Source organism: Octopus sinensis, linkage group LG1, assembly GCF_006345805.1.
Source record: "Octopus sinensis linkage group LG1, ASM634580v1, whole genome shotgun sequence".
Taxonomy (NCBI): Eukaryota; Metazoa; Mollusca; class Cephalopoda; order Octopoda; family Octopodidae; genus Octopus; species Octopus sinensis.
The window spans coordinates 43,806,994-43,833,633 of record NC_042997.1 but is presented as its reverse complement, the minus strand read 5'-3'; the positions used below and the strand labels follow the sequence as shown (position 1 = coordinate 43,833,633).

The following is a 26,640-nucleotide window of genomic DNA, read 5'->3' as shown; positions in this document are numbered from 1 at the left end:
GTAAAAAATGAAGTTCGAAAATGCTGCTATATTATACAATTTTTAATTTTTATATATACATTATAACATGTTTCAGTTCCTGAAATGAACCTTATCAAAAAAAGTTATATATAAAAAAAGACAGCTCATGCCGTCAAACACAAGAAATTCATTTATAATACACAACGGAGTCAGACATCTTAGAGTTCATGTATAGTTGATATATAGTTTGAAGTAAGTTCATTTATGCTATATGTTCAAAGTGTTCGATGTAGTGGCCCACGGTGGCGATACGTATTCAACGCAAAAAACAGATCAAAGTCAGTCTGTTTAAGGTAGCGGCCGTGGTGGAATTTTGCTTCTTTTCGGAGGACTTATCTTTTGTTTTAGTATTCCTGGCCCAGGGTGTCTAAACTTGGTCTAAATTTTTTTATGAAATATAGTTCTTTATTTTGGCGTTGTGTGAAGGTTGCGTTGTCACTGAATTTATAGAGCGGGTTAGTTGTAAATTTCGGATTTACATTTCCAGCACATCTATCTATGTGTCCGCTGACCGGTATTTTCCGGTATTCAGGGTTTCTAATTTGTGATTTATGCACCGCCATCCTGTTACGTAAGCTATTTTTTGTATGGCCTATATATTGCCTATTGCAGCCTGCGCATGTTAAGACGTAAATTAAGTTTTCTGATGCGCAGGTGAAGTTTGTTCTAATGGTGAACTGGTGGCCTTGTTCCAGTATAAATTCTGATCCTTCTTTCAAGATGACACAGATTCCGCAGTTGGGCCTTCCACATTTTCTAACTGCTGGTTTTGTGGTTGATGTTGAGTGCAGTTTAGCTTGGGTTAAAATCCTTTTCAAGGATTTTGGTTGCCGTTTACTTTTAATGATGGTGTGTGTTTCGAGGATCCGGTTCATCTTTGGGTCTCCCTTTAGTAGGGCTGTGCTTTGTAGTATGGTGTTGAAGGCCTCATTGTTGAGTGGGTTGTGTGTAGAGATGTAGGGAAGGGTTTTTAATTGTTCTTTCTGTTTTGGTTTTGTTTGTCTCAGGTCTTCTATACTTAATTTAAGTACCCGTTGGATTGCACTGTCTGTTAGGGGCTGTGGATAGTTTCTATTTGTGAGTGTGGTTCTAAGTTCCTGGAGACGTGTGTGTCGGGTGTTTGTGTCTGATATTATGGTGCAAATCCTTCTAGCTAAACAAAAAGGGACATTCATTCTAGTGTGTCGTGGGTGGCATGAATCAAAGGGTAGGTACTGTTTAGAGTCTGTCGGTTTATAGTAGATATCTGTCTCTATTTTGTTGCCGGTTTTCTTAATGAGGATGTCTAAAAATGGTAATTCTTTTTCGTTGTGGTCCATCGTGAATTGTATATTGTCATTTATTCCATTTAATAGTATTTTAAATTCCTCAAGTTTCTCTATACCTTTGTCCCAGATAATGAAACAGTCATCGAGGTATCTTTTCCAGTTGTTATGGATATAGGTGGCGAAGGTGTTCCATATTTCTCGAGTGTTATCCGGTATAGTATTTTCTCGAGGTATCCCATCACTAGGTTGGCAAAAGATGGTGCAGTACGCGTGCCCATCGCTGTTCCCGATCTTTGCCTGTAGAAATCATTGTCAAAAATAAAATAATTGTTCTCTAAAATGAATCTAAGTCCTTCTATTATAAGGTCTTTGTTTATGCGAGTTGGGAGTTCAAAGGGGTAGTTATTCAGCCAGAAGGTGATCGCTTCTATTCCTAGGTTGTGAGGGATGTTAGAATAAAGATTAACTACGTCGAATGATACTAGAAGGGTTTTCTCATTGACTGTTTTAGGGAGGTGGTTGAGCATATCTATATCGTCTCTTACGTAGCTTTTGATGTGTTTTAGGAAAGGTTTAAGAAGTGTGTCTAAGAACTGAAACATGTTATAATGTATATATAAAAATTAAAAATTGTATAATATAGCAGCATTTTCGAACTTCATTTTTTACAAATATATATATATGTATGTACAGTGGGCAGCAAAAGTATTCAAACACATTGGTTTTTATAAATTTTACAATTAAAAAATCGTTCGATTTGAATGATACTTATTTCAAATATTTTAATGAACATTGTCTAACTAAAAATAGGGGAAAATTGAGAAACATTGTTTTTATGTACTTTCATTGTCAATTTTTTAATTTGACTGTGTGCAAAAGTATTTAACACGATTTGTTAATATTTAGTAGCATATCCTCTGTTCTGCCTTACAGCCTCTAATCATTTTCTGTAGTTTTCAATGAGCTTCTTGCATAAAGATTTTGGCAGTTTCACCCATTCTTCTTCACAGATTTCCTTCAGTTCCTTGATATTTTTTGGATCTCTTGCGTGTACTCTCAACTTCAACTTTTTCCATAAATTTTCTATTGGATTGGGATCGAATGGCTGGCTAGGCCATTCCAGAACATAAATTCCATTTTGATTGGACCAGCATGGAGTTGTTTTAGCCACGTGCTTTTTGGATCATTGTCCTGCTCTAAAGCTTGTTGCACTTTTTAATAGATGGGTTGATAAGATTTGCTTGTATTTTGTATTTTGCTGCATTCATAAATACTTTCGCAAACAATCAAATTCAAAAATTGGCAATAAAAGTACATAAAAACAATGTTTCTCAATTTTCCTCTATCCTTAATTAGACAATGTTCATTAAAACATTTGAAGTATCATTCGAAATTGAATGATTTTTTTATTGTGAAATTTATAAAAAATTGATGTGTGAAATACTTTTGCTACCCACTGTATATAATAATAATAATAATGATAATTGTGTACAGTGCTCAGGTGCACTACAACTCATCTAAAGTGTATATATAATCAGGTGTAGTTTCGGTGGATTTCGGAAAGCATGAGGGCCTTAAAGGATGCAGTGTCATGGCAGTCAACAACTGACGCAGGCAGTTTATTCCATGCTTCAGCAACTCTGAGCATGAAAAAATGTTTCCGAAAGTCATGGGAGCTGTGTTGTTTTCTGACTTTGTAGGCATGTCCACGTGTGTTGGACACATGGAGATCAAAAAGGTGTTCAGTGTTGTTGTTGGTGAGGTGGTATATATACATACGTTTCTGTGTGTGAGTGTGTCTGTCTGTCTGTCTGTCTCTGTCTGTATTTATAAGATTGTATCCTGGAAACCTGCCTTTACATCAAAGAATAAGAATGCAGTATAATCATTTTACTAGTTTGCAGAACTAATTTTAAATTCTCAAGTGATCTGGGCTGTGAAAGACGCACCAACGTCACAGCTGTTTCAGCTAATTCTGTTACTGTTACATAAGCATAGAAGTGATACAAATGGATATGAAAACAAAGCAGAAACCATCCACACCAAACAATGATAATTTGTGATTTTGCAGCTTGAAGTAACAACATGTTTGACTTCTGAGAAAAATATTGAAAGGCTAAAGTAAGAAATTGCTTGACATTTCTAAACCTTTGAACATAGAAATGTGTAGCCACACCAAGGTACTTGGGTGTCCTTTTTTTTTATTATATATATTTGAAAACATAACTTGAATCAATTCAACTCTGCAGTTCACTCATGAAAATGAAATTAGAAGAAAAACTATACACCATTAATTAATTCAACAGAATGGTTTTGACAGTATTCCAGTCCAACTGACATAACAGAAACAAGCAAAGTTGAAATGCTATTGAATTCAGAATGACTGCTCAGCAGTTCTTATCAGCTACAAAAAGCTGGTTGTTGTTGTTGTTTAGCCCCAGGTAAGTCTCGATTGATCAGACCTATGATCAAAAATAGTCCAGCTGTGACCACCCCTTTTTTTTTCAGACATATTTTACCCAGGTCTAAATTATTCAATAGTGTATTTTATGGCATAGAAGATTCACTCCAATTACAGCAGTGCATATTCAGAAAAGACAAAAAAAAAAAAGAAAAAATTTAGCATTTGATAATAATTTAATCCTTTCGCATTCAGATTACTCCATTACATGTAATTCTTATTAATTCAAATTGCTTTGAATTAATCATGCATTATCTCATAGCTTTCAGATTTCAAGGATATGATTGTTTACTTTTAAAATGACATTGCAGGGTAGTTGTGAGTGGCTGTGGTTTTAATGCTCAAGGGTTAAAAGCAACTTTGCATATGAAACTCAGAGTATTTCTTTATTTTTCTTATGAGACTTATATTTTTAAGGTCTCTGAATTGAAAAGTTTTTGCTTTAACAAAGCATAACAAAGATTGTACAGAAGTTTATAAGTAGAAAATTACAAAAGATTTTTCTATTAGAATGGAAATAAGATGTTTTATTTTCATAATTGTTGACACCAGTTAGGTTTTTGAACACCTTATTAAAAATGTCAGTGTTATTATTTACATTCCAACAGTGAAAGATGTCAGGTAGCGCCAGAAGACAATTATTTGTGGTAATATTTTACATACTATTATGAAAATACTCGAGTAAAGTCATTACATAAGGCCAATTGAATTTAAAAAAAGTGGAGGAGGAATATTTAAAGTAGACAAGATTTCAGTGAAATTTTAAGATATATGTAAACATTTTGCGACAGAGAAGACAAGGTGTCATTAAAACAAAATGTGTTAAAATGTTTTATTTATTTAAAAAAAACCTGTTAAATTAGTAGAAAAAACACTTTCATTTGTGAAAAAGGAATAGACTGCTAAATTCAATTAGGCCATAAGATTTGGTTTTAGTTTTGAAACTATACACCATTAATTAATTCAACAGAATGGTTTTGACAGTATTCCAGTCCAACTGACATAACAGAAACAAGCAAAGTTGAAATGCTATTGAATTCAGAATGACTGCTCAGCAGTTCTTATCAGCTACAAAAAGCTGGTTGTTGTTGTTTAGCCCCAGGTAAGTCTCGATTGGTCAGACCTATGATCAAAAATAGTCCAGCTGTGACCACCCCTTTTTTTTTCAGACATATTTTACCTAGGTCTAAATTATTCAATATATCTTTTCTTCAAGCTGGAAGGGAGGGATTCGAGGGAGATTTGTCTTCTATATTTAGCAGGTTAAGCAACCTCACAGAGGCTTCTGCATCAGTTTAATAAATTGGTATCTTTATATAATGTAATATATTTATAATTCTTCAAATCTGTAGACACTAAAATTTAAAATATATGGGCATTAGTTTTTTCAGGTGAAAATTTCAGTAATTGCCAGTTTGTCATTATTAAAAGTTCTTAGTGCTTATTGACAAAATGTTAAATTCATTTATGCTGAAGTCCAAATATTTCTTTCACAGCAACTAGTCTGAGAACAGCTGCTGATATCTAAATGTAAAATTCAAATTGTATTTTGGTATTATTCTTTAGAATTATGCTTAAGTGTAAATAGGAATCGTGTATATCAAGAATACAAAATTAAATACACAGCAAATATCGTTTTTTTTAATAGAAAATATTTTAGAAACAGGAGAAAAAATTAATAAAAATCAAAAATAGTTTTAAATCTTATTGAATAATTTAAAAAAAGAAGAAAGTATGCACAAGTTGCTCTAGTACGTTAAAGTGTATATTTTATAAATATTTTCATTTAAAGTAAAAAAAATAAAATAAAATAAGTTTGAAAAATAGAAAAAGAAACCCAACAGTTGATTAAACTACATTTTACTATGAGGGACGTCCTGAAAAAGTGAAACGGGGTGGCAGGGTTCCACATCGTTGTTTACCAAAGATGGTGAGTGCAAAATCTTTTGCAACACTGATTGTTTTTTCTTGTTCCATTTGTGTTCCCAGGAGGGGATTAACTTCAACTATGTCAAGAGCAGATATTCTTCCTAGAATAAAAAAAAACAAGACTTTAGTTGAATAACTGCAACATGTTTAATGCTTGGAATATTAAAAGGCTGACTAGAAATACTTATGTGATGAGGAAAAAAAAAAAATCCACCATCATCATCATCATCATCATCGTTTAGCGTCCGCTTTCCATGCTAGCATGGGTTGGACGGTTCGACTGGGGTCTGGGAAGCCAGAAGGCTGCACCAGGCCCAGTCTGATCTGGCAATGTTTCTATGGCTGGATGCCCTTCCTAACGCCAACCACTCCATGAGTGTAGTGGGTGCTTTTTACGTGCTACCGGCACAGGAGCCAGATGAGGCTGGCAAATGGCCACGATCGGATGGTGCTTTTTACGTGCCACCAGTATGGGGGCCAAGCGAGGCTGGCAATGGCCATGATCAGATGGTGCTTTTTACGTGCCACCAGCACGAGGCCAGTCGGGGCGGCGCTGGCAACGGCCACATTCGGATGGTTCTCTTACGTGCCACCGGCACTGGTATCACAGCTGCAATTTCCATTGATGTTGATCGATTTCGATTTTGATTTTCACTTGCCTCAACAGGTCTTCACAAGTAGAGTTTTGTGTCCCAAGAAGGAAAGGTATGCATAAGTGGACTGGCTACATCCCATGTAGAGGCCACGGGTTATGGTCTCACTTGTCCTGCCAGGTCTTCTCGCACACAGCATACTTCCAAAGGTCTCGGTCTCTAGTCATTTCCTCGGTGAGACCTAAAATCGTGCTTCACCACCTCGTCCCAGGTTTTCCTGGGTCTACCTCTTCCACAGGTTCCCTCAACTGCTAGGGTGTGGCACTTTTTCACACAACTATCTTCATCCATTCTTGCCACATGACCATACCAGCGCAAACGTCTCTGATGCTTCTTAGGTCCAGCTTTTCTCTCAAGGTACTTACACTCTGTCGAGTATGAACACTGACATTACACATCCATCGTATCATACTGGCTTCATTCCTCGCGAGCTTACGCATATCCTCAGCAGTCACGGCCCATGTTTCACTGCCATGTAGCATGGCTGTTTGTACACATGCATCATACAGTCTGCCTTTTACTTTGAGCGAGAGGCCTTTAGTCACCAGCAGAGGTAAAAGCTCTCTGAACTTTGCCCAAGCTATTCTTACTCTAGCAGTTACACTTTCAGCACACCCACCCCCGCTACTGACTTGATAGCTTTCGTTACCTAGGTGACCAACTATTTCTAGTTTTTCTCCCTGGAATGTGGCAGAAGTTGGTCTCAGAGCATTTTCAGTGTTTATTGTTCCTGAGCATCTGCCACATACAAAAACCATCTTCCTAGTTAGCCTTCCTTTGACATTGCTGCACCTCTTATGTGTCCATAGCTTACACTTGATGCATCTTATAGAGTTTCTACCTACACCTTTTCTACAGATCGAGCCGGGCCATCTACCTGAAGGCGTTTGTGATTGGTCTACCTTCCTACTTATTAGGACTTTGGTTTTAGCTAGATTGACTCTAAGGCCCTTCGATTCTAATCCTTGTTTCCACACCTGAAACTTCTCCTCCAGTTCTGATAGTGACTCAGCAATTAGAGCAAGGTCATCAGCATAGAGGAGCTCCCAGGGGCATCCTATCTTGAATTCCTCCGTTATTGCCTGCAGGACTATGATAAATAGGAGGGGGCTGAGGACTGAGCCTTGGTGGATCCCTACCTCTACCCGGAATTCTTCACTGTACTTACTAGCGGTGTCCCTGTACATGGCTCGCACAGCTCTCACTAACCACTCATCTATCCCTAGTTTCCTCATTGACCACCAGATAAGGGATTGGGGGACCCTGTCGAAGGCTTTCTCCATGTCAACAAAAGCCAGGTACAGGGGCTTATCTTTGGCTAGGTATTTCTCCTGCAGCTGCCTTACCAGGAATATAGCATCAGTGGTACTTTTCCCTGGCACGAACCCAAACTGCATCTCATCTAAACTAACTCTCTCTCTAATTAGCTGGGCTATGACCCTCTCCGTAACCTTCATTACCTGATCCATATTAGTTGATAATTAATATTTTAATTATTTCAGTAAGTACTCAAGACAATTCAGGACATATTTTGCTCTTATTATGGACCTAATCAGTGAAGCATGACTATCATAATAATTACTGAAGTACTGATGAAAGAATCACTAAGTAAATATATGAGATTGTACATTGACTGGCATAAAATAAATAAATAAATACGCCCTTTTAAAGCCTAGCCAGGCTCATGGGCCCAGTTTCCCGGTTTCAATGGTGTGTGTGTTCCCCAGCTGGACGGGACGCCAGTTCATTGCAGCGTTACTCATTTTTGCCAGCTGAGTGAACTGGAACAACGTGAAATGAAGTGTTTTGCTCAAGAACACAACGCGTCGCCTGGTCCAGGAATCAAAACCACAATCTTACGATCATGATGGTGACACCCTAACCACTAAGCCACGTGCCTCCACACATTGACTGGCATAGAAAAATAAAAATAATTAGAGACTAAATAACTCATGCATGCTGTATACATGATAAACTAGAGTTAAATTAGTGTTGGTATAATTTAATTGGTTCACATTGACGCTGCTGGTCTTTCACATCTAAATACACTTTCTGGTGCGAATTGTTTGACAAAGTTTCAGTTAAATAGATTAAGGCAATAAAACTCACTTTACAAAATCTTAGACATACAGTGATGCCTCACAGAACGAGTTTAATTCGTTCCATGACCGAATTTGCCTTATGCGTTACTCGTTTTTACAAATCAATTTTCCCCATTGAAATTAACTAAAATATAATTAATCCGTTCCAGCCCATCAAAACCACTCAAAAATAATTTTTTATGGGTTTTAAAACAGAAAAAGTGTAGCTACAAGTAAAAGGACAATTTTAAAAAAAAGAATGCAAAAGATATATGGTGGCCGTTCGCCAGCCTCGTCTGGCACCTGTATCGGTGGCACATAAAAAGCACCCACTACACTCACGGAGTGGTTGACGTTAGGAAGGGCATCCAGCTGTAGAAACACTGCCAGATCAGACTGGCCTGGTGCAGCCTTCTGGCTTCCCAGACCCCGGTTGAACCATCCAACCCATGCTAGCATGGAAAGCGGACGTTAAACGATGATGATGAAACTGGTTTTATTAAGTGAATTACCTTAAAGATGGGATGACTCATGTGCTTGTACTTTAAAACAAAAATTCGCACGAGTCTTGGCTTATACAGCAAATTACTTGTACAATGGGGCACTTGTACTGCAAGGTTCTGCTATTATTTGAATTGCTACCAAACTTTTAATCCAGCAATTCCCAGTGCATTGCTTTCAGATTTTCTGTTTTCTCACATATCTACTAAAACTCCACTGAGCCATTCCTATTTCTCTCACCATCACTTGCTAGTCATCTCTGCTCCATCGCTAACCATCCTGCCTCACACTCTTATGAAACACTCCCTCTATCCCCATTGTCACTCACCTTGACTAATCCTCTGTACCACTTATATTCACCCTCACTGCACCATTTTGGTATCTCTCAACAGATCTCCACCATCTCTCTCTCTCTCTTCCTAACTATCTTTTCTCTCTTTTCTTTAGTGTCTCCTCTATAGCAAGGCACCTATCTCTATCTTTCTATTATACTTTAACCTCTCAGCTGGCCCCAAACCATCTCTCTCAATACTACTCCCCTCCTCAGTTTGGGATCTTTGTCTTGCAAGTTACTTAGTGACCCTGCCAATGCTGGTGCCATGTAAAAAAAAAGCACCCAGTACACTCTGTAAAGTAGTTGGTGTTAAGAAGGGCATCCAGTCACAGAAACCATGCCAAAGCAGACAATGGAGCCTGGTGTAGTTCTCTGGCTTGCCAGCCCGTTAAACTGTCTGTCGACATGGATGATGGATGTTAAATGATGATGATGAATGACTAAGGTTCAGTGGAAAAGCATGTATCTCATTCAGTTTTACTTCTATTTCCGCATAAATCAGAAGCTTTGTGTCAAAGGAGCATCATTAAGAATATCAGAATAAAGTATTAAACACTGAGTTAGCAACAGTTAAAATCTATGGAAAACAGGGACGATGATAGATGACAGAAGATGGCATTTCTTGAACTGTGAGCAGAGTACGTATATTCAACTGGTAAAAATAAACAATGTACAAATTGAGGCAGCATGGACTAGACACAGCTAAACATACTGTGGAAAATAGCATTTGGGCTTTAGATAAAATTTATGACTTGCTTTTGCTTTATACACACAAAAAAAAAATGCTTTTTAATTTGTGAGTTTAGAAAATCTTTCAGTGTTATGCATGGGTTGAAATATCTTGTATTGACAATTATCTAATCCACTGTAAAAGTAAAAACGTCGAAATGGATTTGAGAAATATAGCTTTGTAATAGATATGGTGAATGGAAAAAGGTACTTACCAGTCTGGGCTATAACCTCAGCAATATACTGGCTTTCTCTATAAGTGAGTCCCCCTCTTGCTGAAATTATTTAATGCAATATTAGTTGCCATGTCAAAGGGGTTAATTTAAAATTAATAAAAAAAAAAAACTTTGATAAGAATTTTAATACTGCTTACAAAGCATTTAATTGAAATATCTTAATTAATTTCATATCTGTGTGACACTGATCTGATGATCCTTAAAACCAAAACGTCAATTTGTATTCTATTGCATTTGTTTATAGCAGCAATGGTTAAATATTTAGACAACATACGATGGGAACATGGTGGCTAGAAATCCATTTTTATGCCAGAGATCTAATCAAAGCTATTCAACAACAACAACATGAACTATAAGACACACTTTAGTTTTAAATTTTGACTCAAACGAACTACACAGTGAAATAATCTTTTTAATGCTTGTGGATGTATTTCTGCCAGGAATTACCAAGATAGGTTTGATAAAGAAAACCAGACAGACACTGACTTCACATGAAAATATTACAAGATTCAATGAAATATTTTAAAAATCCTTTCATAAAACTGAACTCAGAATGTTGAAGTATAAAAATTAATAAGTTTGAGTAAAAGCATATAGCTTAGGGGTTAAGGTGTTTGGTTTATGATCAGAACATAATGTGTTCAATTTGTGACTGGTAGTGCTTTGTATCCTTGAGCAAGATACTTAATTTTCTGTTACTCCAGTCTATTCAGCTGTGAATGTGGCCACTAGAAGGATAGATAGCTGCACCAGTGCTTAGTTGTTATTTAATTTTATTAAACTCCAAGAATGAAATGCAAAGCAAACATCAGTGGAACTTGAACTAAGAATGTAGAGAGCCAGAACAAATATCACTACACATCCAGCACTCTTAATGACCCTACCAACAGAAGAATGTTCTAACAAGCTTCCACACAGTCTCCTTCACTGGTGCAGCTCTCACTCTCCTTCTAGTTGTCACACCCTGGATGTACTGCAGACTCAAAAATGAAGGAGCCCAAGAGAGTATATGTATAGGCTTGTAAATACGTAGGCATCTAAAACAATTAGCAAAAACATGGTACATTATCAAATCATACTTGTTCCCAAGCAGCATCTGGAGGTACATTGTACTATAACTCCAATTCTTGACCATTTTCTTCATACACATGTGTTTGTGTGCAACTATGTCTACACATATACCAGTGGTTAAGAAACTAGCCTTGTAATAACGATGTCCTAGGTTCAGTTTCATTGTGAGATACCTTGGACATGTCTCTTTTACTAGAGTGTTGAGTGAGTTAAAATTTTGAGTGATAGAAATTGTGTAGAAGCCTGTTCAATGGATTACCGTACTTGTGAGTCAAAGGGACAGCCTTGTTGAACTGCAGTATGTTGGTTCTACTTAAAGATTACATTAAGGGTACTTGTGTCTGTTGGAATACTCAACCATTTAAATGAATAGGGTGTTCAGTTAATTAACCCTTTAGCATTCATATTACTCTGTAGCTTCCAGATTTCGATGATCGGATTGTTTATTTTTAAAATGACATTATAGGGTATATGGGAGAGGCCATATCTGGCCAGTCTGAACATAAAACTGGTAGAATATTCAGACTGGATATCACTGGTTTAAATGCCTAAAGGATTAGGCACCTGGTAAATTCATTGCTGAAAGCTACAGAAGATTAGTTGTTATGTTCACATTGCCACTGGGCACTTTGGGTAACTTTAGCAGAGTCCACTCAACTGCAAGAATCTGGACCAGGTTTCCAGTTTGAGGACACCCATCCCCATTAATCTTGGAGTGCTTTGAAACAGATCACGGACACTGCCTACTCTACTAAGTAGAAGATATAAAAGAAAATATAACTTAATTCCGAAAATGTATAAGAAGAATATTTGATATTTATAGAAAGGCAATGAATGGGCAGAATGGTGAGGATGCCAGGCAGAATGGTGAGCAGCACTTCATCCAGCTTGACATTTTGAGTTCAAATTCTGCTGAGGTCAACTAATCCTTTCAGGGTGATAAAATGAGTACCACTTGAGTACTGGGGTCGATGTAATCGACTTACCCTCTACCCTGAACTTGTGCCTTTGTGCCAAAATTTGTAATCAATATTTATAGAAAGAAAATTCAAATTGAAAATAAGTTAATGGAATTAGTGAAAATGAAAAGAAAGAACAACATTAAATCTAAACTAACTGCCATTGGATAATGTAGTCCTTGATATAATATACCCAGAAACAGACATTCTTCTTTAACCCAGTGAAAATATCCTGAACGTGGCAGCTGGAAGGGTAGATAGCCTAAAGAATGAAATGCTAAGTTAACTTCAGTGGAATCTGAACTAAGAATGTTGGGAGCCAAACCAAATATCACTAAATAACCAGCATTCTTAACAACCCGACCAACTAAAGAATGCTTTGACAAGAGATTTGTCTATTTCTTGTAGGTCAAGCATCCATATAGTCTCTTTCACTGTACATTACAGTATTATGGGAGGCGCAATGGCCCAGTGGTTACGGCAGCGGACTCGCGGTCATAGGATCGCGGTTTCGATTCCCAGACCGGGCGTTGTGAGTGTTTATTGAGCGAAAACACCTAAAGCTCCACGAGGCTCCGGCAGGGGATGGTGGTGATCCCTGCTGTACTCTTTCACCACAGCTTTCTCTCACTCTTACTTCCTGTTTCTGTTGTACCTGTATTTCAAAGGGCCGGCCTTGTCACTCTCTGTGTCACGCTGAATATCCCCGAGAACTACGTTAAGGGTACACGTGTCTGTGGAGTGCTCAGCCACTTACACGTTAATTTCACGAGCAGGCTGTTCTGTTGATTCGGATCAACCGGAACCCTCATCGTCATAACCGACGGAGTGCTTCCACCACAGTATTATGACAAAAAATATGAACTAACGTTTTATCCCTTTATCTTTGTATTACCTATCTTCAAAGTGACTCTTTCTTTTCTCATTTTTCATTGACATCACAGAGAAAACTCAGATTTTATCTGTTACCCTGTTTAGAAACACTAACCTGGAGTACCAGTGCTCCCTGCAACTGACGGATCAAGGCTGTCTATGTCAAAACTAACATGGATTGGCCGCTTTCCCCTGAAAATAAAATTAAAAAGACTAATTAGCATTTGGATTACTCTGTCAAATGTAATGCTTATCCAATTTATAATTTATTTCATGGCTCTTATTTGTCAACGTAACAAAAACCTATTCTAGTTAAGAACAAAGAATACACAGTCTAACTGCCATCTGATTTTGTTCAACATGTAGAAAAGGAATATTATGTACACAGTGCAAGCAATGGATATATAATAGTGGAATGGGAGGACTTCAGGAGTGACAGATCCACATGAGTAGTTTACAAATAGGAACGACCATGAATTACTCATGCATCTCACTAGAAGTTATTGACAATTTCTGTTACCAAGGTGATTCAATTAGTGCAATGGAAAGGTTTAGAAGAAGTAGAGGGAGCAAAGAGTCTCTCTCTCTCTCTCTCTCTCTCTCTCTCTCTCTCTCTCTCTTTCTCTCTCTCCCTATATGTATGTGTTGTGTGTGTATATAAAGTAAAAAATAGAAAATCCTTGGTACAGTGTTATATATTTTTAAAAAATGAATAGAAATGGCTTTTTTGATAATCTTTCCACTTTAATAAAAAGTGGAAAAACTATCAGAAAAACCACTTCTATTCATTTTTCAAATACACACACGAAAGGTTGACTGTCCGTAATAGGTATGAAGAAGTGTGATGACCATTGGAGCAAACCACTAAATAGGGGAATGGAAATGGAAGCACTCCGTCGGTTACAACGACGAGGGTTCCGGTTGATCCGATCAACGGAACAGCCTGCTCATGAAATTAACGTGTAAGTGGCTGAGCACTCCACAGACACGTGTACCCTTAACGTAGTTCTCGGGGATATTCAGCGTGACACAGAGAGTAACAAGGCCGGCCCTTTGAAATACAGGTACAACAGAAACAGGAAGTAAGAGTGAGAGAAAGTTGTGATGAAAGAGTACAGCAGGGATCACCACCATCCCCTGCCGGAGCCTCGTGGAGCTTTAGGTGTTTTTGCTCAATAAACACTCACAACGCCCGGTCTGGGAATCGAAACCGCGATCCTGCGACCGCGAGTCCGCTGCCCTAACCACTGGGCCATTGCACCTCCAAATAGGGGAAAGTGTAGAGAGGAAGAAGTATGTTTCTGCTAGGGGTATAACGGAAATTTGTATGGAAGTTGGAATACAAGTAAACAGACTAGTTTGACATGAATCGCATTAGCAGAAGTGATTTTTACATGCTGAGACATATGAAGGCTGTGCTAATGAATGATGAATTCTAGATGACGAGCAGAGGAAAGAGAGGAAGTGGTGGCAAGGTCAGATATTTGGCCTCTGAAACAAATGAATAAATATATAAAATAAATAAAAAAAAAGACGAGGTAGGCCTGAAATGCATTTCTAACTTGAACTCTGATTTTTGCCCTGTCAACAAAAATAAGTAAATGAGAAAGAAAAAAAAAAGTAAAAATGAAAAAGAATTATGATATAAAATAAAAAAATATAACAAATAAAACTTTGGAAAAGTAACTATGTTGCAGACCTTTGAAAACTATGTAGACATGAAAAAAAATGAATGTTTAAATAAATGGGATGATGATGATGATGATGATGGTGGTATTTTTTGCCTTTTTCTCTTACAGTAGCAAGAATTTGCATAATTTGCAACACAATGTTCAGCTGATTTGATCTGATGTGTTAGATAAATTGTGTTTGTGAGAAATTGGGTCATCTCCACAGCATTTATATTAGAATTTATCTCAACTGAAATAGTGGCAGTGATTAGCAAAAGCAATGATGATGATAAGGTCTGACAGCAAAAAGAAGAAAAAACATTCTCATAGCTTTTTCAAGAACTAAAGTAGCTAATGGTTTCTTAGAGTGATGCGGCTGATGAGAAAGAAATATTCCTGAATATGATGTCTGTTTGCTATCTATATCTGATAGCTAAGTGGACCGAGGGAATGTAGAATTCAAATGTTCTGTTCAGAAATATCTGCTACAAATTTGAACTTTTAAAGTAAGTAGTCCAATACCACATCTACTCAGCCATTTCACTTCTGACGGCAAGAATTTTGTTACTTTTATTATTAAGGCTGATGCAGAATCGTTAGCATGCTGCGTGAAATGCTTAGCGGCATTTTGTCTGTCTTTATGATCTGGGTTCAAATTCTGCTGAGGTCGACTTTGCCTTTCATCCTTTCAGGTTCGATAAAATAAGTACCAGTTGATCACTGGGGGTCGATGTAATCAACTTACCCCTTCCCCAAAACTGATGGGCTTGTGCCAAAATTTGAAACCATTATTAAGGTTGATGAATGCAGAATTAGTAGAGGGACATACAAAATCATCATCATCATCATTTAACATCCAGTGTCCATGTTGGTATGGGTCGGACAGTTTAACCAGAGCTGGGGAGCTGTACCAGACTCCAGTCTGATTTGGCAGGGTTTCTACAGTTGGATGCCCTTCCTAGCATCAACCACTTTACAGTGTGTTGGGTGCTTTTATGTGGAGCCAAATAGGCCCTTTTATGTGGCACTGCATGGGTGCTTTTACATGGTGCCACACTGGTGCTAAAATGAGTTATAGTATTTACATTCTGAAATATAACAAGCAAGAGAAGTGACTATGATGGTAAGGGCATGTGCTGCAGATGGAGGATGACATCTGCATACATACCAGACTCAAAGTGGATGGTACTTGTGGAATAAGAGCCTGAGTGAGATGGTGAAAAAGGATTTTTATGATGTTACATCTGATGAAGGAGATGACAGGGGGCTGCGTCAAATGGCAGTCCTTCTGTGCAAGCTTGGCAAAACATTTGTTAAAACAGTGTGACAGGGTATATATATATGTAACCCCACCTGCTTATTGCCTATTCTATGCCTTCACATCTCCCCATTATCTCTTTTATTTACTGTGCCATGCCACCCAACAACTGAGAGGAAAGCAATTGATCTGTGCATAGTGAATATCCCTCACCCTCAACCACCCATATCTTGTTACCCTTCCTTCCTCTATCCTTCAGAATCTTAATACTTGAAAGGGCAGGGATGTATTCTAGCAACATTTATTCTACCTCCCTGATTCTTCTCCCTGGCACATACACATACACCCATGTAATGTATACTGGCAATAGAGGTAAACATTAAGAAAAATGAAAAAACTTTCCTTTTGAAGGAAATTTGGCTACTGTTTCTAGCAGACAGAACAACCACAAAGATTTTCGCTGTCATTGCTTCACCTTAAATTTATGTAATCCTGACTCCCAGCTTCAGCCCTCTACTCTATTCTTTCAAAGAATTGTACATCAGTAAACAATATGGCACAATCCAAAGAGTACATTAGTCAATACACACATTGGGTATATAACAATATACCAGAACCAAACACAAGGTTAATAAGCCTATTATTGACTTACATCTGTTTTGACACTGACTTGAACATATCAAATTATTATAGGCTCAGGCATAGCTGTGTGGTTAAGAAGCTTGTTTTGCAGCCATGTGGTTTTAGGTTTAGTTCCACAATGCAGTTATTGATAAAAAAGACAACTTAGGTGAGAGGCATATTGGGCTTATGCCAAGGCCAGGTACTACCAATGCACTCTTCTTAGTAAATCAAATACAGAACATTTTAGCTAAGGGTTAACCACTATATGTAGCATTTGTTGACCTGGAGAACTGCTAAGAAAATCAGGTGTAGATGACTGGTTTGTAACAGTGGAGATGGGTGCTCCAGAAGCATGGTCACTAGATTAGGAGCAATATGGAGAAATTCTTGGAGCTATTATCTTTGTTAGTAACAAAGGGTTACTTTCTTTGAGTGAAGGGTAGATTATATAATGCTTGTGTATAATAATATAATAATAATAATAATAATAAAACATTGTGTACAGTGCTCAGGTGCACTACAACTCATCTAAAGTGTATGTATAATCAGGTGTAGTTTCGGCGGATTTCGGAAAGCATGAGGGCCTTAAAGGATGCAGTGTCATGGCAGTCAACAACTGACGCAGGCAGTTTGTTCCATGCTTCAGCAACTCTGAGCGTGAAAAAATGTTTCCGAAAGTCATGGGAGCTGTGTTGTTTTCTGACTTTGTAGGCATGTCCATGTGTGTAGGACACATGGAGATCAAAAAGGTGTTCAGTGTTGTTGTTGGTGAGGTGGTTGATAACTTTGTGGGTGTTTACCAAGTCTGTCGCCAGATGCCGGAGCTTCAGTGAATCCATGCCCAGGGAAACAAGGCGCTCAGAATATGGTAGGTGTGTAAGAATTAGCACTTCCTTCTCTAAGCTTGGATTCAAAATCAGACCCAAGAATCATTGGTCGTAAAATACCAATGCACAAAAAGGCGCCAAATCAGAATCTCTTTGTTCTGACAAAAAATGATGGATCGTCTCCCTTCGACCTCTGACCTGAGCAGGTCAGACGAAGTTTAACAGGATGACCAGCGACCTACTTTAATGATAACTCTCTTGCGATATATCTATTTTTCTGGCTATTTGAGATTTTATAAATAGAACGGAGAAATAGATATCGGGAGAGAACCAGAATCAACGCTTAAGAGAACGCCACGCATTTATGGAGACGACGAGAGAATATTCAGAAAGGTGACTCTGTCCTGCATGATTTACTCACACACACACACACACACCATCAAACATATTCTCCTTTAATATGTACTATGTATTGCGCATTCTTTAATATGTATTATTTGCAAGCATTATTTAATATGCATTTTGTACAAGCGATGTGTAGCATTGCTTACAAATTGATGTAGTGAAAATAAATCTTTAATTTATTACAAAACGACTTATGTATTTATAATACATCACGCATCCACTACAGGTGTAACGATATAAACAATATGAAATACAATGTTGCAAAGTAGAAAATCCTGAGCACTACACAAAGAGAATGTGCAAAAGCTGAAAAGAAATGAAGTAGATATACTCCACTGGATGAATAATGTTAGCGTGCATGAACGACAGACTGCAAATGAGCTGAGAGAAAAGATTGTACGATATGAACAGTGGTGAAAGTTGATTACAGGAATCTGAAACTCATGAAAGTAGTGATGAGGTTCAGCAAGAAGATGTGAGACGCTGTGTTGGAAAAGATCTATTTTGTAATCCATTCAAGCAAAAAAAAAATGGATCTAAAAATGATGATAAGTGATTAAAAGAATTGTAAATAATTAAGAGAAAGCCGTTAACTCACTCAGGATCAACTGTTGAAAGGGCCGTCTTCAAAACAGCTGCAATTCCTAAATCATCTAATTCTTGCATTGAAAAAGTACAAATCCCAAGTTTTTCAATAAGCCATCTAGAAAACAAAATGTGTTATAGACCAAAAGTAAGAAAAAATATTTCATTTTTGTTTTTACAAGATTCTTGATATGAAATTGTGTCTTGAAACAGGTGTTATTGCTTTGGGGGATGGTCATTTTGCCAATATAAAAATCTTGTACAGGTTCTATTTCACCTTTTTTTAAAAATTATGATTAGCTACCTAACTAACTAATTAATTAACCAATTAACTTATTAATTGGTTTAGATACATAGTGACAGTCGTAGAACAATGAAGGGTACATCGTTGGTAAAATCACAAATGACAACAAAAGGACACTGATTGATTGATTGATCAAATGATTAGTGAAGTAATCACTTAGTTAATCATCATCATCATCATCGTTTAACGTCCGCTTTCCATGCTAAATCAATTAATTAGTAAAGTAGTTGACTAATAATGACTAAAAAGAGGTGAATTAAAACCAATGTGAATATTTTCATTGGGAAAATTACCCTCTCAAAATACATCAAAGTTAAAAAATATTTCAATATCAAATGAATACGGAAAAAAATTTAATGATTTTATTTTAAATACACAAATAATGAGAATAGGTGCAGGCGTGGCTGTGTGGTAAGAAGCTTGCTTCCCAACCACATGGTTCCGGGTTCAGTCTCACTTAATGGCACCTTAGGCAAGTGTCTTCTACTATAGCCTCAGGCCAACCAAATCTTTGTGAGTAGATTTGGTAGATGGAAACTGAAAGAAGCCTGCTGTGTGTGTGTGTGTGTGTGTATATATATTCAGTTATGAGTTAAAAGCAGCTTGGGAGATATAAACAATATTAAACACACATGCCTTGTGTATGTGTGTTCAATATCAAGTGTATATATATATGTATGTTTTTGCATCTGTGTTTGACAACCAGTGCTGGTTGGTTTACATCCCCATAACTAGGCTTAACAAAATAACATGCTGGGGGGTTGATTAATTTCATTAAAAGTTTTTCAAGGCGGTGTGCCCCAGCATGGCCACAGTCTAATGATTGAAACAAGTAAAAAGGTAACGGTAAATAAGTTATATAGATATATAAAAGCAGAAAAACTACATATTGGTGTGCCAAGAGGTGAAATGGAAACTAAAGTTGGAAGAGTAGGCTCGTCACAAACGACAATCTCGTTTCTTTAATTGCATTGCATCACTTTTTTGTTTTACTTCTAATGTAATACTAAAGCAGAACATGACTACAGTTTATAGCTATAGGCCTTACCACAAATACACATGCAAGCACACAATCTTATGTATTGAGTACTATTTCTCCTGTTTGTTCCACAAAACTCAATTCCCCAACACATATATAAATGAGAGTGCATACATGTGTGTGTGTGTGTGTGTGTGTGTGTGTGTGTGTCACTCAAAAAGAAAGCATTGAAATATATTTGATAAATAAGTTTATTTGAAATAAATTACTAAGTTGCATTGCATCACATTCATTTATAATAGATGCTTACAATATACTTACACCAATTGTTAGTTGAATTATAGTTTCACCACCCAGTTTAGGCTGTAATGCAGCAGTTTTTACTGCTATGACAGGGAAACAAGTTATTCAGCAGCATTTATTTAACAACCATCACCACAAATAAAAACCAATTGCTGAGGTTAATCACTTAGCGCTACCATTTACATGAAAATTAACAGTTAAGTTGAGAAGAGGTCACTTGTTTAATGTAGAGCATCAACAATCTAAACAGAAATACTGGCACAGTGAAGAGAGATCATAGATTCAATCACTAAAATTACTTTAATCAGTTAAGCAAATACTTAGGACAACTCATGGCATGTTTCTGTCTTTTTACACCTCTTCAGCTAGACTGCAGCATGCTTGACAAAGTAGTCATGGAAAAAAAGCAAATTTGAATGATAAAAATTGAGGTTAATTGCTGAGAGATGTCATTTGCATGAAAATTAATAGTTAAGAGAGGTAAGTATATTTAATGTAGAGAATCAGTAATCCAAGTTAGAAATGTGACATACAAGAGAGATGACTGTGTTTAGGTATGTGATGTATATAGATGATGTATATAGATGGTAGTAGCTGTACAAAAAATACGATGAAGAGTTTTGGGCAAAAAACAAGATCTACAATATCTGGAGAATTTCATCTACTCCCCCAGCCTGGAGGAATGAATAAGATTTAGTGCAACTCTGTAAGACCACTATCTTGTATGTAAAAGAAGCTTTCATGTATCACATCGTCTTTAGGATTTCTTACCTCCCAAACTGCAGCCAATTCATCTGGTCCCTTGCCAAAAATATCTCCATCAACTTTATAAAGTCTGCTTCACATCCTCTTCAAAATAATGATAGCTATCTTTAATCTGGTTTCTGTGCCTATAATCCCCTATGTTTGTGAATGTTGGATAATGATTGAAAGAGTACAATTGCAAATATAAGTAGCCAAAATGGGGTTCCTCCCAAGGGCTCTGGAGTAATGTTACTCGACAGGGTGCATAGCTCAGAAATCTGGGAGTCTCTCTGGGTTGAACTGCTACCTCTCTACATTGAGAAGTCCAATACTATGGACATCCAATTATAATGTCTCAGGAATGAATCACAAGATGGATTCTTCAAGTCAAGTCAACTGATTGGAGATCTCAGGGTAGACCAAGAATGAGATGGTTGAATGATATCCTTAATTTCAGTTGGTCATACTTGGGAATCCTGCTAGAAAGTCTAAAGATGGTTGTTTCTGATAGGATCCTATAGAGGATGTGCCTTAGGACTCTACCCTTATGGACTACCAGGAACAGTGGATAGGGAAGATGAATGGGTGGATGGTTTGTTGTAGTTAGTGTAACATCAACAAGATAGATACGCTACCTCTCTACTGCATCAACATCACGAAGGCCAATGTAGACAAGATCATGTGCTGATATACTACAATAAAGACAAAAAAAAAAATTAACAAATGGAACAAAAAAAAAAACATATTTTCTGGCATACAAATCAGAGCTTCAGACCAAAATTTGCAGCCAAAAAAGATGGGCTGACTTCTACACCAAAACAACTTTGGAGAACCAAAAGTTCCACGGGAAATGCAGGAGGATTTGGAAAGATAGTAACAATGTTTGAATATTTACATTACATGTTTATAATATAGTACATAGACCCGTATGCCAGAATATACAGTAATTATTTTATAAATTTCAGTAATTTTAAAATTATTGAATATGTTTAAAAAATAAAACAAAAAAATGTCAAAACATGTTTTTAATATTTGTTGTTTCATCTGAAATATTTACAGTATTCGAAGTTGACATTTAACATCAAAGATTTAAGGTATTTTTGAAATCCCTTACATTTAAGTAGCAGAAGCGGCACCGAACACCCTTCAATTTGCAGAACTTCCAAATTGTTATTTGTGCTCCAGGTTATCACACAGATTGTGTCAATCATGTTAGCAGATGCAAGGTGTCAGGGTACAATGTGTCAGGGTACAATGTGTCAAACTGCTCAGAGATGTGAAGTCTGGATATACAACAGATACAACTTTGCTATCAACATCATTAAGGGTCCCATTTGAGAAGGGCATCAAGCAAGGAGATACCTTCTCTTCAAAACTCTTTACCGCATGTCTAGAAATAGTCATCAAGGACATTGACTGGACAGATGTGAAGAACATTAATGACAAGCAACTAACACATCTGTGATTCACAGATGGTATCATACTCATCACTGAAAGCACAGACCAGCTGCAAGCCATGCTGACAGAGCTGGACACTCATAGCTTAGCAGCAGATTTTAAAATGAATTGTATTAAAATGAAATATATGTGTTGGAAGATGTAGCACAAGAATGAATAGAGGTGGGAAGCAATGAAATGAAGGAGGTAAAGGAGTACATCTCTAGGAAGCACTCCGTCGGTTACGACGACGAGGGTTCCGGTTGATCCAAATCAACGGAACAGCCTGCTCGTGAAATTAACGTGTAAGTGGCTGAGCACTCCACAGACACGTGTACCCTTAACACAGTTCTTGGGGATATTCAGCGTGACACAGAGAGTGACAAGGCTGGCCCTTCGAAATACAGGTACAACAGAAACAGGAAGTAAGAGTGAGAGAAAGTTGTGGTGAAAGAGTACAGCAGGGATCACCACCATCCCCTGCTGGAGCCTCGTGGAGCTTTTTAGGTGTTTTTGCTCAATAAACACTCACAACGCCCGGTCTGGGAATCGAAACCGCGATCCTACGACCGCGAGTCCGCTGCCCTAACCACTGGGCCATTGCGCCTCCACAAAGGAGTACATCTACTTAGGGCACGAAGTGAATATGCACCAAGATATGGATGCTGGAATCTCAGAGAATAGTTTCATGATGGAAGGCATTTAACTCAATAAAGGGTGTACTCAAAACAAAGCTAGGCAATACCCTATGTGCCAGACCCTTTACTGGCACTGTCCTATCTGTGCTCTTGTATGCAAGTGAGATGTGGGTTACTATGAAGAGGATAGAACATCAATTGGCCACAATGCAAAAGGCCATGGAAAGATCCATGCTAAGAATATCATTAAGAGAACATCTTCGAAATGAGACAATGCTGTATAAATGCATCTGATGGTCTCATTCATACAATGATGTAATATTTATAAAGTGCTTTTCAAAATCTTTCTCAAACCATCAAGCTTCCCCAATTTCTTTAATATCTATTTAATAATTATCTCACAATGACCAGAGATCTTTTCATTTTTTTATAAAGACCACACTTGTAAAGTGACTTTATGCATAGTTTGTCAGAAATGGTAGAGCAGTGAACTAAAAAGTATTTTTTGTGGTGTTTAGTAAAATTTTGTGTTAAAGCCTTTTTTTGAGTTTGACTTTGCCTTTTATCTAATCAACTCTTTCTGTAACCAAAAGTTGTGTGTGTGTTTTTTTTTGCCCTTTTTCATCATTATTATTTCCTAAAATTCATGGCCATATTCCTATACTAGAAATCATTATTAGGAAAATCAAATTAGATAATTTGGGGTGTCTAATTTAATGCCCAATATTTTTTAATTCAAATGTCATTAGAATTTAATAAATGTACGGCAGTGGCCATAATATGAGGGTCAGTAAAAACAAGTGTATTGAAATATTTATAATAGAAGATTAACAAAACATTGAGACTAGATATTTTACACATATTTAGATATTTAGATATATCTAATATCTATCTTTTGTGAAAATTTCAAGTGTATGGAATATTTCATAAGTTATGAGGAAAAAAACAAATAATCTTCCAAATTGCATGGCCAAAAGTCACTTAGAAAAATAATGAAGAATGGAACAAGAACAGAAAAAGAAACCCTTTCTATTAATATTTTGTGAACGTCCCTTTACTACCAATGACCTCCTGACATCTGTTACCACAGGACTAAATTAATTTCTTGTAAAATGATGGAGTAATATTGTTCCATTCGTTTTTCAACAATTCCCAGAGTTCATCTTGGTTCTTTGGATTTCTCCTTTGCATTCCATCTCAAATAATCTTCCAAACGTTTTTTATAGGGTTGAGATCAGGACTTTGAGGTGGCCAGACCATGAGATCAACTCCTTCATCACTCAAAAAATCTTTGACTCTCTTCACGGTATGACAGAGTGTTGTCCTGCACAAAGATAGGAGGTTGAGCTGACGAGGATCGGAGGTGTGGAAGGGCATGCTGTCTAAGAATCTGCTTGTAGAGTTCAGCATTGGCAGTCCTTTGTAGGTGAATAAGTGGACCAGAACCAGCAGCAGAGATCACCCTCCATACCATTACACTGCCTCCTCCATATTTCAATTCTTCTTCACACATGCAGGAGATAACCTTTCACCACTTCTTTGTTGGATGTACATCCTGCCATCGGAACAAATCACATTAAATATCGATTCATTGCTAAAATGAACTTGTGACCACTATTCTTCTGTCTAAATGAAGTTCGTGAGCGAAACGAAGACAGGCTCTTTGATTCTTCTTGGAGATCAGAGGTTTCTTTGCCAGTGTCTGAGCAAGCAACCCAGAACCTTGTACCTTCTGAGAAACTGACATCAGAAGTGGAGCTAAACTCATGGGATATCGCTGCAGCACTCTTAAACCTGTCCTTCAGTGACATTTTAACCATAATACAATCCTGTCTTGGTTGAGTTTTATTAGGTCTGCCAGTTTTGGGTTTAGCATCTGTTGATTCTGATGACTTAAAATGAGCTACAATTCATTGCACAACACTTGTAGACCTTCCTACAGTAGTTGCTATAACAGAATTGGATGTGCCCTCTTGGTGAGGGCACACATTCCTTTGTTTTTCATCAAAGGACACTGGTCATCTCTCACAAGCCACCATGTTAACAGCTGAACGTTCCAATAATGTAAGATCATAAGCAGTAACTATTAGCACATCAACAGAATTCTTAACAACAAATACCTAAGTTAGTAGTTCATTTTTTCTAAGTGACCCTTAACTTTTGGCTGCCGCAATTTGGAAGATTGTTTATTTCCTCATAACTTGCCAGATCAGACTGTACCCGATCAGACTGACACAAAAAGATAAAAAGCAAATAATGATAAAGAATTGAAATAAAACCAGTGCAAATTTACTCTCCTGAGATACAGCTACAATAAATATAAACAATATTGGTTAAACCCATAATACTCATATAAATAAGTAGGCACTAGGGATTTCTTATTTTTGCGTCTTAGCCAGTAATACTGTTGGTGGTTCTACTTATGCATGAGAAGATTTGAGTACAACATTGCAACACTATAAACTGACAAAACAACAGCTGCACGTTGCATCTTGCACTCATAGAAGTTGAATTATGCTTACTCTTTTACTCTTTACTGTTTTACTTGTTTCAGTCATTTGACTGCGGCCATGCTGGAGCACCGCCTTTAGTCGAGCAACTCGACCCCGGGACTTACTCTTTGTAAGCCCAGTACTTATTCTATCGGTCTCTTTTGCCGAACCGCTAAGTGACGGGGACGTAAACACACCAGCATCAGTTGTCAAGCAATGCTAGGAGGACAAATACAGACACACAAACACACACACATACATATATATATATATATACATATATACGACAGGCTTCTTTCAGTTTCCGTCTACCAAATCCACTCACAAGGCTTTGGTTGGCCCGAGGCTATAGTAGAAGACACTTGCCCAAGATGCCACGCAGTGGGACTGAACCCGGAACCATGTGGTTGGCATGCAAGCCACTTACCACACAGCCACTCCTGCTTATTAATATTTTCTTCAATATTTTTGTTATAAGGCTCATTCTTCTAAGCCAGCATTGGTTAGAGGAGTACATATAACTGAGATGTTGTTTTACAGTTGGATGCTTTTCTTTTGCTAACCTAAGAGAGCCAGAGAGCCTTCATTACAATCATCTTTGAAAGCACAACTACCAGGTGATTAGTTGACAAACATTCCATCCATAGCTCAGCTGTCCTCAGAAATGCAAACTTTCACACTGACAGACACACAAACCACACATCACACACACAACGGGTTTTGTAAAGTTTCCATCTGCTAAATTCACTCACAAAGCATTGGTCAGCCCAAGCTATAAAACAAGTCACATTCTTGAGCTGCTATGCAGTGGGACTGAACCTGAAATCATATTCATGTGTACACCAACAATAATTCTTGGATTGCAGGGCGACCTGCTGTGCTTGAGGAGACCTGGTGAGTCAAATACATCAACATCAAAATAAAAATCGAATGGATATTGTAGTTGTGATACTCGTGCTGGTGGCATGCTGGCCTCACAGAGGCAATGACAAAAGACCGAGACCTCTGAGATATGCTGTGACTGTGAAGACCCAACAAATGAAGTGAGTTCATGGCTTGCAGGACGGCCTGCTGTGCTAACCTTGGATTGTAGGGTGACCCGCTGTGCTTGAGGAGACCTATTGAGTCAAGTATGTCAACATCAAAACAAAAATCAAATGGATATTGTAGTTATGATACCCGTGCTGGTGGCACATAAAAAGCAGCATCCGAACGTGGCCGATGCCAGCGATGCCTGACTGGCGTCTGTGTTGGTGAC

At 37.5% G+C, this 26,640-nt stretch overlaps 1 protein-coding gene across 1 annotated transcript in view; it reads right to left on the bottom strand.

Annotated features, from left to right (window-relative positions):
• Positions 1 to 4,248: 4,248 nt before the first annotated feature.
• The window catches only part of LOC115216860 (arginase, hepatic), a 118,973-nt gene continuing 96,581 nt past the window's right edge, over positions 4,249 to 26,640 (bottom strand). The window contains exons 5-9 of the mRNA XM_029786422.2: positions 21,451 to 21,507; positions 18,499 to 18,603; positions 13,232 to 13,308; positions 10,193 to 10,252; positions 4,249 to 5,780 (exon numbers count right to left, since the gene is read on the bottom strand). Of these exons, the coding sequence (XP_029642282.1) occupies positions 5,614 to 5,780; positions 10,193 to 10,252; positions 13,232 to 13,308; positions 18,499 to 18,603; positions 21,451 to 21,507 (466 nt within the window). The 3' untranslated portion in view covers positions 4,249 to 5,613. The remainder of the gene's footprint in view (positions 5,781 to 10,192; positions 10,253 to 13,231; positions 13,309 to 18,498; positions 18,604 to 21,450; positions 21,508 to 26,640) is intronic.